Source organism: Salvelinus alpinus, chromosome 3 (assembly GCF_045679555.1).
Source record: "Salvelinus alpinus chromosome 3, SLU_Salpinus.1, whole genome shotgun sequence".
Taxonomy (NCBI): domain Eukaryota; kingdom Metazoa; phylum Chordata; class Actinopteri; order Salmoniformes; family Salmonidae; genus Salvelinus; species Salvelinus alpinus.
This window is the reverse complement of record NC_092088.1, coordinates 50,612,080-50,629,292: the sequence shown is the minus strand read 5'-3', so window position 1 is coordinate 50,629,292 and position 17,213 is coordinate 50,612,080. Positions and strand designations below refer to the sequence as shown.

Sequence of the window (17,213 nt, the reverse complement as noted above, 5' to 3'; positions counted from 1 at the left end):
TGTGTTTAGCAGATGTTATTGCGGGTGTAGCGAATTGCTTGTGTTTCCGACAGTGCAGTTGTCATGTCTACTCCCGTTCGACGTCACCGTTATACTAACCACCGGTCCTGGGATCCACCATTACGCACACCTGGCATCCATCATTACGCACAGCTGCAGATCATCATGATACTCCCCTGGACTCCATTACCTCCCCTATATATCTGTCACTCCCTTGGGTTCCCTCCTCAGTCAGTACTGTTCCTGTGTTCATGCGTAAACGCCACTGTTATGTTGTCTCGTTTGTTGTTTAATTAAACGTGTCACCTGCTTCTCGACTCACAGCGTCTCCGTTACAGCAGTAATATCTAACAACTTCACAACATATACCCAATACACACAAATCTAAGTAAAGGAATGGATTTAACCTGTCTAGCCCCAGCGTTCCGCTAGCGGAACTCCTCCCACATTCCACTGAAAAGGCAGAGCGCGAAATTCAAAAAATATTTGAGAAATATTTAACTTTCACACATTAACAAGTCCAATACAGCAAATGAAAGATACACATCTTGTGAATCCAGTCAACATGTCCGATTTTTAAAATGTTTTACAGCGAAAACACCACATATATTTATGTTAGCTCACCACCAAATACAAAAAAGCACAGACATTTTTCACAGCACAGGTAGCATGCACGAAACCAACCAAACTAACCAAGAACCAACCAAACTAACCAAGAAACAACTTCATCAGATGACAGTCCTATAACATGTTACACAATAAATCTATGTTTTGTTCGAAAGATTTGCATATTTGAGGTATAAATCAGTTTTACATTGCAGCTACCATCAAAAATAGCACCGAAGCAGCCAGAGTAATTATAGAGACCAACGTGAAATACCTAAATACTCATCATAAAACATTTCTGAAAAATACATGGTGTACAGCAAATTAAAAACAAACATCTTGTGAATCCAGCCAATATTTCCGATTTTTTAAGTGTTTTACAGCGAAAACACAATATAGCATTATATTAGCTTACTACAATAGCCTACCACACAACCGCATTCATTCATCAAGGCACGTTAGCGATAGCAATAGGCACGTTAGCGATAGCGAATAAACCAGCAAAAGATATTAATTTTCACTAATCTTCATCAGATGACAGTCCTATAACATTATATTACACAATACATATATGGTTTGTTCGAAAATGTGCATATTTAGAGCTGAAATCCGTGGTTAGACATTCTGAAAACTTAGCATCTTTTTCCCAGAATGTTCAGATATTTTTCTGACACTCACCTATTCTGACCAAATAACTATTCATAATCTTTACTAAAAAATACATGTTGTATAGGAAATGATAGATACACTAGTTCTTAATGCAATCGCCGTGTTAGAATTCTAAAAATAACTTCATTACGATATGCAGCTTATGTTATTGCGAGAGAGCCCCCAAAATCTGGGCGCTAACTAAAAGTAAACATGTTTGACAGATATATGAAATACCATCATAAATGGGTCCTACTTTTTGATGATCTTCCATCAGAATGTTGTACTTTGTCCAGAACAATCGTTGTTTGGTTTTAGAATGGCATTTTTCCCTCTCGAATGAGCAAGCAAAACTAGCTAAGTGGCGCTAAGCTCTACTTCGTCACCAGAAGCAAAGAACGCAACACGCCTAAACTCCCCAAAAAAATTCAATAATCTAATAAAACTATATTGAAAAAACATACTTCACGATGATATTATTACATTTATCAAATAAAATCAAAGCCGGAGATATAACACGTCAATAAAGAAAGCTTTTCAGAAGCCAATACTGGTGACCTTTATGCGCTTCCTGAACAAAGGAATTCTGGGGTCATGTCATTCCAAGCTGTCTCTTTTCACCATAGAAAGAGCTAGAGACCCCATTTCACCTCTCACAGCCTATTGACATCTAGTGGAAGGCATATGAAGTGCATGTATACTAATAGAATTCAAGCAAACGATTAGGGAGGCCCTGGAACAGAGCCTGGATTTCAGATTTTTCACTTTCTGACAGGAAGTTTGCTGCAAAATGAGTTCTGTTTTACTCACAGATATAATTCAAACGGTTTTAGAAACTTGAGTGTTTTCTATCCAATAGTAATAATAATATGCATATTGTACGAGCAAGAATAGAGTACGAGGCCGTTTAAAATTGGGCACGATTTTCCCCCAAAGTGAAAATAGCGCCCTCTATCCTCAACAGGTTAAGAATATATAAATATATGGACGAGCAATGTCAGAGCGGCATGGACTAAGATACAGTAGAATAGTAAAGAATACAGTATATACATTTATTTAACCTTTATTTTACTACATAACAGTTTACTTACTCTGCTGACATCTTGACCCAGTTTACGCCCTCATTTACAATGCAAACCATAACGAATTACTATGGGAATAAATGTAAGAGGCAAGTGGAAGGCGGGGGAAAGTAAGGAACTTCTCTGTCGGCCCTGGAGGCCATTTGAAAACATGTTTTCACAAGGGCTATTAGCAAAACAATAGACATGTGGTCACAAAAACCCCTCTCTGACATAGGGTCCAGCATATCTCTTGATGATGACTGGGCTCGGGCCAACACTGGCTGCTCTATATAATTAACATTTCATTATTTATTTTTCCATATTTTCTCATTGTGTAGCCTACAGTAGCCTACAGTGATTCCTCTTGCACATCTCAGTGCAAGAGGCATCACTACAGTCCCAGGTTCGAATCCAGGCTGTATCACATCCGGCCGTGATTGGGAGTCCCATAGGGCGACGCACCATTGCCACACAATTAAGTCTCTAAAAGGAAAAATATTACCACCGTCTCTTACGCATGTTATTTTCCAGATTTGCCCTAACAAAAAATGCCCCTTAGATATTAATTTTGAATACTCCAATCTTCTAAATGTAATTATTAGCGAAGAGCCATATAGATTGCAAAATAGTTGGGAAGAGATATTTTCATTGGCACATGGTTTATTAATTGACACGCAATTTTCTGTTACTCCTGAACAATAGCGTAAGAATTGCGATTCCTCTGTCCTGCACACACTCTACTTGATCAGAACAAGCTGTAACTGGACTGTAGCATATTACTTACTAAAACGGTTGTTATACTAAGATTTTTATTCTAAGAGAAACGAAAATGACATGGACGCCATGTATAGTATTATAGTCTCTAAAAGGAAAAATATTACCACTGTCTCTTCCGCATGTCATTTTCCTTTCATAATGCATCCTTATTTACAAGGCAATTATTATTATTAGATATTCTCACAGCGCACATTTGTAAATCCCAAGCTCTAAAAGTAATACAAAGTATTTGACATTGTGGATACAATAAAGAATGTAAACAAGATGCTGTACAGTAGTGATGGACAGCTGGAGGCATTTTGATGGACAGCTGGAGGCTGTTTTCAAACAAGTGTTTGAAAACTTGTTTTTCACAAGTGTACTGTAGCAGGTGTAGTCCATCATGCAAACAATGTTTTGTATTAGCAGGACAATAGACTCTTCATAGCCCGGCTTCTGTAGGTGTGAAAATCCCCCAATTTGGCCCCAACAGTTCTTCATCAACACCTTTATGCTTTCATTAATAAGGGGATGCTTGGGACTCGGCTTGCTTGATCTTCTTCCTTTTTTCTGTAGCAATTTTGAGCAAATTGCTCAAGGGTCACCGTTGATTAGTCTTTGAAGATGGTGTCATTGAATGTCTCGCCAGCTTTGATCCATGCCTGGTCGCGAAGTTCTTTGTTTGTCAGACGAATCACTGGGTCGAAACTACAGAACAGTACAAAACAAGAGAATACACATCATTAATGTTCTGAAAAATATACATATACACAGTTGAAGTCGGAAGTTTACATAAATTTAGGTTGGAGTCATTAAAACTCGTTTTTCAACCACTACCTATTTCTCGTTAACAAACTATAGTTTTGGCAAGTCGGTTAGGACGTCTACTTTGTGCATGACACAAGTCATTTTTCCAACAATTATTTACAGACAGATTATTTCACTGTATCACAATTCCAGTGGGTCAGAAGTTTACATACACTCAGTTGACTGTGCCTTTAAACAGCTTGGAAAATTTCCCGAAAATGATGTCATGGCATTAGAAGCTTCTGATAGGCTAATTGACATCAGTTGAGTCAATTGGAGGTGTACATGTGGATGTATTTAAAGGCCTACCTTCAAACCCAGTGCCTCTTTGCTTAACATCATGGGAAAATCAAAAGAAATCAGACAAGACCTCAGATTTTTTGTTGTTGTTGACCTCCACAAGTCTGGTTCTTTCCAAAAGCCTGAAGGTACCACGTTCATCTGTACAAACAATAGTACGCAAGTATAAACACCATGGGATCACGCAGCCGTCATACCGCTCAGGAAGGAGACGCATTCTATCTCCTAGAGATGAACGTACTGTGGTTCGAAAAGTGCAAATCAATCCCAGAACAGCAGCAAAGGACCTTGTGAAGATGCTGGAGGAAACCGGTACGAAAGTATCTGTATCCACAGTAAAACGAGTCCGATATCGACATAACCTGAAAGGCCGCTCAGCAAGGAAGAAGCCACTGCTCCAAAAAGCCAGACTACGGTTTGCAACTGCACATGGGGACAAAGATCATACTTATTGGAGAAATGTTCTCTGGTCTGATGAAAAAAAAATATAACTGTTTGGCCATAATGACCACCCTCACTTGGAGGAAAAAAGGAGAGGCTTGCAAGCCGAAGAACACCATCCCAACCGTGAAGCATGGGGGTGGCAACATCATGTTGTGGGGGTGCTTTGCTGCAGGAGGGTCTGGTGCACTTCACATAATAGATTGCATCATGAGGTAGGAAAATTATGTGGATATATTGAAGCAACATCTCAAGACATCAGTCAGGAAGTTAAAGCTTGGTCGCAAATTGGTCATCCAAATGGACAATGACCCCAAGCACACTTCCAAAGTTGTTGCAAAATGGATTAACGACAACAAAGTCAAGGTATTGGAGTGGCCATCACAAAGCCCTGACCTCAACCCTAGAGAAGATTTGTGGGCAGAACTGAAAAAGCATGTGCGAGCAAGGAGGCCTATAAACCTGCCTCAGTTACACAAGCTCTGTCTTGAGGAATGGGCCAAAATTCACCCAACTTATTGTGGGAAGCTTGTGGAAGGCTACCCGAAACGTTTGACCCAAGTTAAACAATTTAAAGGCAATGCTACCAAATACTAATTGAGTGTAAGTAAACTTCTTACTTACTGGGAATGTGATGAAAGAAATTAAAGCTGAAATAAATCACTCTACTATTATTCTGACTTTTCACATTCTTAAAATAAAGTGGTGATCCTAACTGACCTAAAACAAGGAATTTTTACTAGGATTAAATGTCAGGAATTGTGAAAAACTTAGTTTAAATGCATTTAGCTAAGGTGTATGTAAACTTCCGACTTCAACTGTATATAAAATGTCTTACCAAGCCTTTCCATAAGTCCACGCAAGTTTCTTCAACTGTCTTCTGACTGCGATTAGAGCGATGTAGATGTTGTGCTGTGATGCCAGCAGATTACAGATGGCCTTTGCCGAGCGCTCATCTTCATCCATTATTGATTCAATAGCTTGAATAGTCTTGCTGGAAATGGAATACAATGTAAAAATGTGCAGCATACAGTAAACACCAGCAGTCGATTTATTTAAGCATTATTAGGTCTACTTTACAGTATTGTAGCCTACTGTACCTGTTCATTTTCCCAGGTTTTCACGTTAGGCCTAACACAGGCATCTGATGATAGTGTTTACTTAGTGCCATAAGTATACAGCAGATTGCCAATTGTCCTCACTTTGATTTTGCTGTAACAACATACTGTAGCACCATGACCAGGATCTCTATAAATTTAAATAAGCCATAGAAAGTTGGTTGCAATTTCAGTTTAATCCACCAGAAAAGACAGAACAAATAATACAATATATATATATTTTTTTAACTATCAATTGGAATCTTTAACAAGTGGAAGGGGGAAAAAGTATCATAATTCTTCTTATTATTAATAACCCTGCATGATAAAGCCCCTTAGATATTCTGTGATTTTATTTACAGTAGTGATGGACAGCTGGAGGCATTTTGGTTTTCACAAGCGTAGCAGGCTGTGAATTCTGCAAACAACGTTTCTAGGATGGGCTATTAGCAGGACAATATATATTGATCATGGCTCCCGAGGGGCGCAGTGGTCTTAAGACACTGCATCTCAGTGCAAGAGGTCATATTTCCATTTAAAAAACCTCATCCAGGGAGGGTATCGTTGTCTTAGCAAGGGAGGAGAATTCTCCACCAGGGTGGACTGTGAGAGGATCACGTACAAACGCAATGATATCATTGGGCATGTTCTAGTCTTCAAATCTGGTGGATAAATTGTCCCTCAGCTGCTTGATGAAATCTTCCATCACCTCTGTGACAATGCTGTGGCCTGGTCCCTCTGCCTGTCGTTTCTTCAGTGTGCTGAAATGCAGTAGCCTGCCAGATGACAAGTCCAAATTGAACAGCTCAAGCTCCTAGTAAAGGCCTCAAATTTCTCCACCATGTCCACGACTGTTTCCCTCTTCCTTGTAACTGCAGATTTAATCTGTTTAAATTACAGAATATGTCCGCAAAAAAAAAAAAGTGTGCAGCTTGCAGTTAACGATTCAATGTTTCTGTGTAGGGCCTCTATATGGGGCGGGAAGGCCACTGAAGTTCTATGCTTAGATTCAGAATTAGTCAGATTGAATTATTTGCAAACAGCGATATTTTCATTGCAAATAAGACACACTGGCTTGGCATTGGGAAAAGATGGAGAGATGAACGCATATCTCTTTGTACATTCTTCTGACACTTAGATTTTCATTATCCACCTTTATTCTTGATATTTTTTGAGAGCAACATTTTATCTTCCTATCAAGCAAATTGTTCTGAACAAATGTTGACGTTAAAAAAGTAGTGTAGCCTACAGTGGGCTACGTACTAGACCTGGTTTTCCCCACCAATCAACGCACAGAGAAATAAACTAAAATAATAATTTAATAGAGACAGTGATTTTATGAGTGTAATCAGATCAAAATGATCTTGTCACTGAATTTATTATGTACTAATCATGTGTGTTAAACATGTTAAATTTGTAGTGTGGGCCAATTAATAGTGCTAATATTATATACTTATTATGTTCTGGCCGGCCGTCATCCAATTGTTATAATAGGATTTGAAGCAATAGCCTACCCGGTGTGGTCAACTATTTCATCACCGTTTCGCGCTGCTCTGAGACAAGCATGGGGACTGGTCTTGATAAATCCGATTTTTTTCCCACCGAATCTCCGTTTGGGTATTGGTCAGCCTACAATTAGGGTGTGGAAACGGTCACATTGTACAGCGCCATATTTTCCTAATGGAAATGCTAAGGGTTTCCTTTTTCGTTTTTCTTGGAATAGAAACACCATAATATTAATCAAATTAATTAAGCTAAATTTAAAATCAATCCCATATACTATGTTCTCACAAAAAAGGTTTTAAATTCTCTAGTATAGCCAATATTGAATACAGTCAAATGCTTCTCAAAGTGCCCTCTGGTGGTCAAACTAGCACTAACTAGCATTAATGGCAACAATCGCTGACAATTAAATAACGTGCCATAAAATTTTGCGGCAGCCCGCAAGGTGAGCTGCAGTATGACAACTTTTACAGGAAGAACCACTGTATAAGACGAGTAAAGCAAGATATGTAAACATTATTAAAGTGACTAGTGTTCCATTTATTAAAGTGGCCAGTAATTTCAAATCTAATTTGCAGGAAAACACATAAAATGCACACTGCACATGGACAGAGATGGAAATATCCGTTAGAAATGTAGAAATAGGGGAGTGCTAAAGAAGCAACAACTATCATGGGTTGCTAATATGACTAGGATAATGCATTTGACTGCTAGAAAATTAACGTTTATTTGAAAACAAATAGAACAGGAGAACTCATATGAAAAAGTCTTTATAAAATAATTGCCTCCACGTTTCTACGGTGGGATTTTGGCTATAGGCTACTTTGAACCAAGGTAAAACAAGCCTCATGATATGAAGTCCAGGTTTCAAACAATTAAGGAACAGAAAAAAATATAGTGATGCTAATGATAGGCCAAACCCTCTTCTGGTAGATGAAAAGGATTCTTCTTCTTCTGCTATAGTATTATGGCAGTCCGCAAACATACGTTAGAGGTGCATGCCACCACCTACTGTGTGGACTGTGTGTCAGCCTACGGTTCTGGAGCGTGAATTCATTACACTTTGTAACAAAAATGGGAGGGAAAAAGGGGAAAAGAGATGAAAAAATGCCCTAACAACTAACCCTACACCCATTAAAAGCTCACCACTGTTCAACTACTTTGGCCCCATCTGATCCTACGTCAGCCCAGCAGCCTGGGAGGACAGACACTATCGCTCAACACACATTGTAACTCTTCTGCAGTAAAATTTCATACAGCCAAGTATTTCTTTGCAGCTGCCACCATAACATCTATTTTCTGTGATTTACGTTCCATTTCTGCGGTACAGTTGATTTCTATGGCTATGAACGCAAATAACGCACATTGCTCCTATCACTCTCTATTGGCCTCGACATACTCAAAAGGAATTATCTTAGGATCCCTTGCCCTGGACCCATCTTCCTCTGCTGCGCTCTTCACTGCCTCAGCATACAACACCTTCTGTACTACTTACATCCTGGCCAACCTCAACCTGCCTTTCTCACTGGACAATTCTGATCTCCCGCACCATGAATTAACACACAAATCTTTTTCCACCGATACTACACATTCCTTTGTCTCATGTCCTCCTGCACACATAGGAATCTCCTTCCTACACACTGCTGTTCGTCATAGAATTGGAAATGTATGGCAAAAGAGTATACCCACTTCTTCAGGCACCACTACACCACTGGTAATGTTATAGGTAATTTTCCATGCTAGTTTTAAGGGTATCTATTTAATTATCTTCAAGGTTGTTTTTGAAATCCATACTTTTTGTTGACTGATTCAGCTCATTTCAAAAGCGTGCCTAAACGGCATGCAGTGCAGAGATATTTATTCCACTCCAGGCCATGTTGTCCTACATGTTTACAATGCTCATCCTATGATCAGAAAATGCCCAATCATATTTTCAAAGTCAAGTGATGTTAACAATAAATGTCATCGCCACAGGGGTCTCCATCCCACATGAAAACATCCTCCAAGTGCACTGTTATTCTCTTTTTATTTCATTTCCTGAGTCAAGAGTGTTTTGTGAACTTTCTTATAAATAAACCGCACAATCCATCATCAAAGGTCAAGCGAACATATTGTCAAGTAAAGAATGGATACATTTTTCTCTGATTTCCATCCTGTCATTGTGCTTTGGATGACTATTGACAACAACAGTTGACAACAACTGGGCAGGCAGAGGTGGCTAAAGATATGCTGTTTCTGACAAACTCACCTGTCAGTCAAACACATGTCTAATTAACCAGTATGTCTTCAACCAGTGTATTAATACCACCGCTGCTGCTAGCCAAGCTACGTACAGTATCTGAAGGCTGGCTTGTTACATGCATTATGTAATGGCTGAGGTGACAAAGAAAATTCAGAGAAGTGCCCATTGAGAGCCGGGGCTGTGATGATGTCAACTTGGCATGGTTGGACCCAGACACTGCAGAGCAGACCTACACTGTAACAAGTGGCTGATTTGCTTTGTCAAATAACCAACAAATCACTCCCATTTTCTTTGGGAAAAATGGTAACCAGGGCTCATCACTCCTACATTTAATGATACAAGTCTACAAAAGCATGTGTGTGCAGCCTACCTGACTTGATTACTGGTGTTCACAACACAGCTCTGCTTTTCTTGGTATCTTCAATAATTTTATTCAGCTCCAGCCCGCAGCTAGCTGTCTATGGGCATCGTAGTTGCTATACAGTCAAACCTGTCAAAATGCATCAGTGTTAAAAATGGGCTCACATGAGCATAACAAATCCCAAAGTTGTGCACCATTTTAAGTAACATTTGTTCAGTCTGGATCATTTCTACTAGGCTACATATAGCTTAGCAAGGTATATACCTGACACAGTGAAAGTGCAACCAATATCAGAGCTTGTGCGGAGGCCTTTTTCCATATATAGACACACCCTATGATTGAACAAAATAAACTATATGTAGGCTACTGAGTTTGTTTGATGCTTTCAGCACTGCGATTAAAAATTAAGCCACACTAATTAATAGATGGAGCCAGAGATCAGTATAGCCTAACCAGAAGAAAAAAAACTGTTCCCTATCCTCCAACTGCCCGCTGTTGCTGGTCTTCGCAGATTCTGCCATTATGCTCCTACAGTTGCCGGTAATAGGCTACACCAGCGATAGGCAACCTTTTCCATTTAAAGTGCCAAGTTAGCATACCATTTCTACTGATCTGCGTGCCAGTTTTGATTTTCATGGAACAGTTTCATTTATAATAAAGTCTTCATATCTCAAAATCAATACCATGTGGTTAATCAAAATTATATCTAAATGAAAATAAATAAAATCTAAAAGTAACTTATATTGCCATTGCCAATATGAAAAGATAGCCTACATAAACCAACAAATAAAAAGATTGCAGCCTGCTGGTAGAACATATACTGATAATAAATATCCCATAAATCACATTGGCTACGCACTATTAACTTGGTCCAGCTCGATTATGCTAGCAATCTTGCAACATTGTATAAAATATTCTGGGCCCTCCGAGTTTCCCACATCAGTGAGCTCCGGACGGACAGACAGACGTCTAGCTGTAGACTATATGCCCAAGAGATAAGAAGTAGTCAGTTAACGTCATAAATTAAGCCTTTCACCGGCTCAGAGCATGACATTTGTTCCCCTTTCATGCTGAGTGGTTATTGAAAGAGCTGGAAATAGTTTTCAAATAGGCAATATTGAGGAACTATTGTCATTCTCAATGGATGTAAAAACAGATTTTGTACTTACTGTTTGAGGCGAAGAATGATTACTTTGAGGAGTGATGGTGATTTAAGACAATCAGAAATAGTATCAGCTCCCCAAATGGGCACATTTACAGGCCTACATTTGTAAACAGGCCAGGTAGCCTAGGACTACTTTTATGCGTAATCAGATGCTTGTCCTTACTCAAGATTGACAGGAGCGCTCCAAACAAAAGACAATTAATAAATTGACAACTTGTAAATGGAATGAAATGGACAAAAAAAAAGCTCACAAGTGTAGCGTAGGTTGTGGGCTCTGCAAACAACGTGTCCATTCCTACAATGACAACGGTAAGACTGTAATAATAATACATATATTGAATGCATTAACAGAAATGACCGTAAAAAAACAAACATTGTAGATTATAAATTATGGGAATGAACAGTAAATGTGATACTGGTGTGCCATCCCCGCGGCCTCCACAATGAATTAGTCCACTGAGACAGGCGTGAATCAGACAGGCGTCTCGTGTGCCATACATTTGTTTTATATATTTGCCACTGCTCCACTAAAACAATCTTGGTCGACCAACAGCCTATCAATCAACCAGTCGACTAAATGGGGTCAGCCCTATTAACACCTGATGCAGGTTTATATTTACACTGTTCATAGACACATTGATTTGTTAATTAATGTCTTCATTAATATCAACCTAAAAATGTAAGCTACACGAGGCATACAATTGACATGCATTGTGGCTGGTTTTATCCATTCAACTTGTGCAGTAGCCCAACCATTCGCAAGATGGCGGTATTATTCCTTTTACTTCGTCTTACGTCCGACTTTAATGTGCACAGCCGGGAATAAACTCGTGTACCCCTTGGACTGGTTCTTACATGAAACATCCTCCATTCAGGCTGCAAATGCATCAGTTTCCTCCTTAACTCGATTGAATGGCTCGTTGGTGGAAAGAAAACTGTCAAAATATGTGTACTGTCTAAATAAAACACAATTTTCCACCACTATGCTAGGGTGGCTAATGCTACTTCCTGATGTTGTTCAGCCAGGGGTAAGCAACAGTCACGCACCATCCGGAAGTTGTCTGAAAATCCGAAAATGGTGGTGGAAAATTGTATTTTATTAACACATATTAATATTTTGGCAGTTGTTTCCACAGAGCAGCCATTAAATTGAGTTAAGGAGGAAACTGACGCCTTAGCAGCCTGAAGGGAGGACACACTGGGCACATACATCAGTTCAATGTTTAGATTTAAATTTGGTTGAGTTGTCAAATAACGTGAATTCAAGGTGAAATAAAAAACAAATCACCATGTCATCAGATTTAGGTGAAAATATTACGAAATTCCATTGTGTTGATTACCTTTTGCAAATCCAATCAGTTTTCCACGGTGACTTAACGTCATCAACTTGATTACCTGTACCGGCATCCACCTGTATATATATATATATTTTTTTACTGCTGCTTTAATTACTTGTTACTTGTATCTCTTATTCTTATCCGTATTTTTTGAAACTGCAAAGTTGGTGAGGGGCTCGTAATTAAGCATTTCACTGTAAGGTCTACTACACCTGTTATATTCAGCGCATGTGACTAATAAAATTTGATTGATTTGATTATTTTGGTTGAAATGACGTAGAAACAACTCAACCAGTTTTTTGCGCAGTGGGTATGATTTACGACGCCGGTCACTGGGGGACAGGAGTGTATTGCTGGCTGTGCACATTACTCAGACGTAAGATGACAAAATAATAATAGGGCCATCTTGCGGCCGTTTGGGCTACTTGCGCGGGAGATAAAAGTAACTTGGCGGAGTTTCCATGCATTTTTCAAAGCTGTGTAGGTCATCCATATTTCCTATAGCCTGTTTCCTTCCTCTCAATGCATAACAACTTGTTTTGGGGCGGGCTAGGTTTGTTTATACGGTCATTTTTTCGCGGACCTCAAAAGGAGTTGGAATTCTCCTTCGTTGGTGATATCGATAGCGTTAATGGTAATTATTGAAGCTTCACCTTATGTGATTCTACGCTGCGGTGTGGTGCTGCTATTGTATCCGATCTGTGTCGGTCCGATGTGAATCGGCTTGGACAGCCACTACTCTCACGGAGGGTTAAGTGTTAGGACTTCTGTGAACCGGAGAGAACGAAATCGTGAATTATCCGATTATGTTATGTTGACAGCCAAGGAGCGCATGTCTCTGAATTTTTGGTCTAACAAACCCAGAGAAGAGGAACTTGCCTTGTATTTAAACATGGGAGGTCAGATAACAAGAAATACCTTGTACGGTAAGGATATTTTATATTTGAGGGGAAGGTATATTCTACTATAGATTGCATATATTTAGTAATAATCAAATCGTTGATGATGTCAGAGGCTACAACGAAAACCTTGTAGCAGAAATGGCAAATCGAGGATGATTATATATTGAGAGTTAAGGGTCAGTAATGCACACATTTGGAAAGAAAGTCTGCAAGAAAATGAGTGGAAGTGTTATGAATACTCAAGCTATGACTTAATGTGTAAATTGTATGTAAAATGCATGCAAACGTTATCACACACTTATAGCAGTGCAATATTTTGTTAGCGCAGAAACGTGAATGTAGTCTAGATCAAGAATGAAATTCGTATTTGCAATTTGGCTGATGGTATTTATACTTTCGTGAATAACACTTGACTTTGTTTCCCCCTTAGGCCTACTAGCTCTGACAGATAGCTACATACTAAGAGAAGAAAATGTACTTACTATGACTGATATGTGGTTGTCCCTAACTATCTTAAAATGAATGCACTAAATGTAAATCGCTCTGGATAAGTGTACTGAATGACAAATGTACATTTTCTTATCGCTACAGTATCTTTGGTTGACAAGTTGTAATTATACAGCAACTGCCCCTTAACCAACTATCCATTAGGCTGTTTTCCAATGTGGCATAGATATGAGTCAGAAACATTTATTCTACCGACAAATTTACTGCAAAGTGTAAATAGGATAATTTGGTCGTTTTTAGACTTGTTTGTGACCGCATCACAACGTAAATGAAGGGCGTTATTTTTTTATATTTTTTTTTGCGTACAGCTGGCACACAATGAATAATACATTCGGAGTGCAGCTGCACGTGACCTGATCATATTGCCTTTGGTACATTTGGGTTGACTTGGAATATCCCTATGGGGCTAGTTAGGGACCATCGGTAAATTTACACAGTGACTTCAAACCAACTATAAATCGTGTGTGTATTTATATATCTCACAACAATTTTACTGAGTTACAGTAAATCAATTGAAATAAATTAATTTAGGCCCTAATCTATGGATTTCACATGACTGGGCAGGGGTGCAGTCATGGGTAGGCCTTGAAGGGCATAGGCACACCCACTGGGCAGCCAGGACCAGCCAATCAGAATATTTTGTTATTACAGTTAGAAATACTCCTCGGTTTCATCCAGCTGTCCAGGTGGATGTTCTCAGAAGATCCCGCAGGTGAAGATGCCTGATGTGGAGGTCCTGGGCTGGCGTGGTTGTGAGGCCAGTTGGACGTACTGCCGAATTCTCTAAAATGACATTGGAGTTGGCTTTTAGTAGAGAAATTCACTTTAAGGTCTCTGGAACAGCTCTGGTGGCCATTCCTGCAGTCAGCATGCCAATTTCACACTCCCTCAACTTGAGACATCTGTGGCATTGTGTTGTGACAAAACTGTACATTTTAGAGTGACCTTTTATTGTCTCCAGCTCAAGGTGCACCTGTGTAATGATCATGCTGTTTAATTAGCTTCTTGATTTGCCACACCTGTCAGGTGAATGGATTATCTTGGCAAAGGTGAAATGCTCACTAACATTTGAGAAAAATAAGCTTTTTGTGCATATGGAAAATGTCTGCAATCTTTTATTTCAACTCATGAAAAATGGGACCAACACTTGTTGCGTTTTTGTTTTTGTTCAGTGTACAAATATTGAAAGCATTTAATGAGATCTAAAAGGTGTGCAACATGAAAATATTGTCTAATATATATTGTTTAATTTATTGACAGTCCCTAACTATCCCCTGAGATAGGCTTTCCAAAGTCAAACCAATTTAGCCATGGTTGCACACCAGCTGGCTGAAGCTAATTGATGAAATAATTTGGCTAACTCTTCCCACCTGCGAACACACAGACACCCACATCAAACCACCCCCCACGACCAACTCACGATTGAATTCAGTCAGTTCTTGATGGAGCAAATCTAACCCCTTTATTCAGGCTACTTTTGGCTAATGTTCAGGATAAAAAATATGCACTTATGTGATGCTGTTTAACCAGTCTTCATTAAGGGGAGGCTATTCTTGTTTTTTAAATGAAATGGGGTAGATGCCAATTGTTTGTTTTTATGCTTCTAAATATGAGATTCACTGGCAAAAAAGGCACATCTCTTCTTCCATGGGCATTGTGCGTGGCACTTCCGCTCTCAAAATCTATGCTATTATCAACTGCGTTATCATTATCAGCTGAATTACCATTAAGACCTACTTTTTGTGGGTCTTAAAACCGCTCGCACTTGTTTTTAAGGACACACCTCAGATATTGCTACCCCTCCCACCTCAGCACAAGCGAGCTGATGATAGACAGGTAAATTGCCGAACCTGGCATAAGGGCTGGGAAATGCCAGTGAGCCAGTTTTTACATTGATACTTGCGCCACCTTAGCACCAGCTGAATGTAAAGCCCTTAATTTGACATTGAATACAATATGTTTAATTGATTTGTTCTGACTTAATTTAAGACCATTGTTGTATATAGAGAACCATTCAACATTGTTAAAGTAGCCCAGGGATAGACATTTGAATTAGGCTTGGGCAGTATACTGTATACCGAGGTATGTGGAAAAAGCCACGGAAGGGTTTTTCAATACCGTGAACTATTTCTTTGAATTTGTTTTTATACATTTGAATATTTGTTGCTACTTTAAGTAAATACCTGCAGTCAATTTGTACAATACGTTCACATTATTATGAAGCGTATGGTAGTTTGTTTACAAGCACACAACGAGAGTCACTCACTGTAGTGCAGCGTGCGCCAGGGTGATCTAATTACAGTATGTAATTCACAACTAGATAACTGTCTAAAATGCTCTGCAGCTGTGCATTTGGTTTGCTAATCGAGTAACTATCTAGCTAAGTGGTTAGCTTCTTCCCAAATCAAGCATTCGCTTGGTAACAGCAGAGAATCTCCTTCTGGATCAAGAGCCTTGCTGGCTAATATTTGTTTTGTGCGTACAGCAAACTGTGAGTAGCATTTTTGAGTTACTTGTATAGTTTAGGTCAGAAACTGTACAAAATGTTTGCAATGCGCTCGTTAGCATTCTCTATGGGATTTTACATGTACTTGTTAGCATTGCTAACCTTCGGATTACAGTTTGAAAACGGCACCCCTTTTGTTCAGTGCAAGTATTACCGAAATATCCTGGTATGGCACAAGTTTGGTATGAAGGTATGCCAAGCTGCATACCGCCCAAGCCTAATTTGAATACCTCAAGGCACTAGTGTATACTTTAACAAATAAGGATCCTATGACAGTTCAGCCCAAACAATTCATTAGATTTCTATTGGCAGCCACAACCTAAAAGAGTTTCACAAATAAACAAACTCTGTAAAATCACATTTGGTTAATTTCCTGATAAGATGTCCTCTTCAAATTATGCTATATTTACATTCATGGATCTGGATACGGGAGTGTTTACCCACCGCACAATATTTCTGCCTTGAAATTGAAGCGGCTGCCAATAGCCTGTGGTCTTAAATGCCCTCATGATGCTCTGTTGCCAATATTAACACAGGAGGCTGCTGAGGGAAGGAAGGCTCATAATACCGTTTGAAAGGGTGTGAATGGAAACCATGTTTGATGTGTAAGATACCATTCAGTTAATTCCGTTCCAGCCATTACTTTGAGCCCGTCCTCCCCAATTTAATGTGGCACCGGCTGCCTGTGCTGCCTAATTGATTTGTTTCCTGGGTAGTCTGAAAAGCTCTTGACCCCTAGAAGTTATGAGCTGAGGAGCAAGAATAACTTTCTGTTCCTCAGGGCATGTGTCTAGATTAGGCTATGGACACACACACACACACATTTACATGTGCACAGACACACACTCACATCTTCACACACACGTATCTTTTATTAGGCATGCAAACATTCTCTATTTGTTGATCCTTAGACATTTTGCTTTTCAGGTTAGTGTTGAACTGCTCCCTCACAATTACTAGTTAATACTGTC

General features: G+C 39.3%; 1 protein-coding gene and 1 long non-coding RNA gene across 2 annotated transcripts in view; one reads left to right on the top strand and one right to left on the bottom strand.

The window, feature by feature from the left end:
• Positions 1-2,960: 2,960 nt before the first annotated feature.
• Positions 2,961-11,120, bottom strand: LOC139570894 (uncharacterized). Its single transcript, XR_011674188.1, has 4 exons — positions 10,995-11,120; positions 9,835-9,954; positions 5,461-5,616; positions 2,961-3,782 (listed from the first exon to the last, which is right to left on the bottom strand). It is a non-coding gene; the product is annotated as an uncharacterized lncRNA (long non-coding RNA).
• Positions 11,121-12,648: 1,528 nt separating this feature from the next.
• The window catches only part of LOC139570893 (E3 ubiquitin-protein ligase NEURL1-like), a 71,068-nt gene continuing 66,503 nt past the window's right edge, over positions 12,649-17,213 (top strand). The window contains exon 1 of the mRNA XM_071393198.1: positions 12,649-13,253. Coding sequence (XP_071249299.1) covers positions 13,139-13,253 — 115 coding nt within the window. The 5' untranslated portion in view covers positions 12,649-13,138. The remainder of the gene's footprint in view (positions 13,254-17,213) is intronic.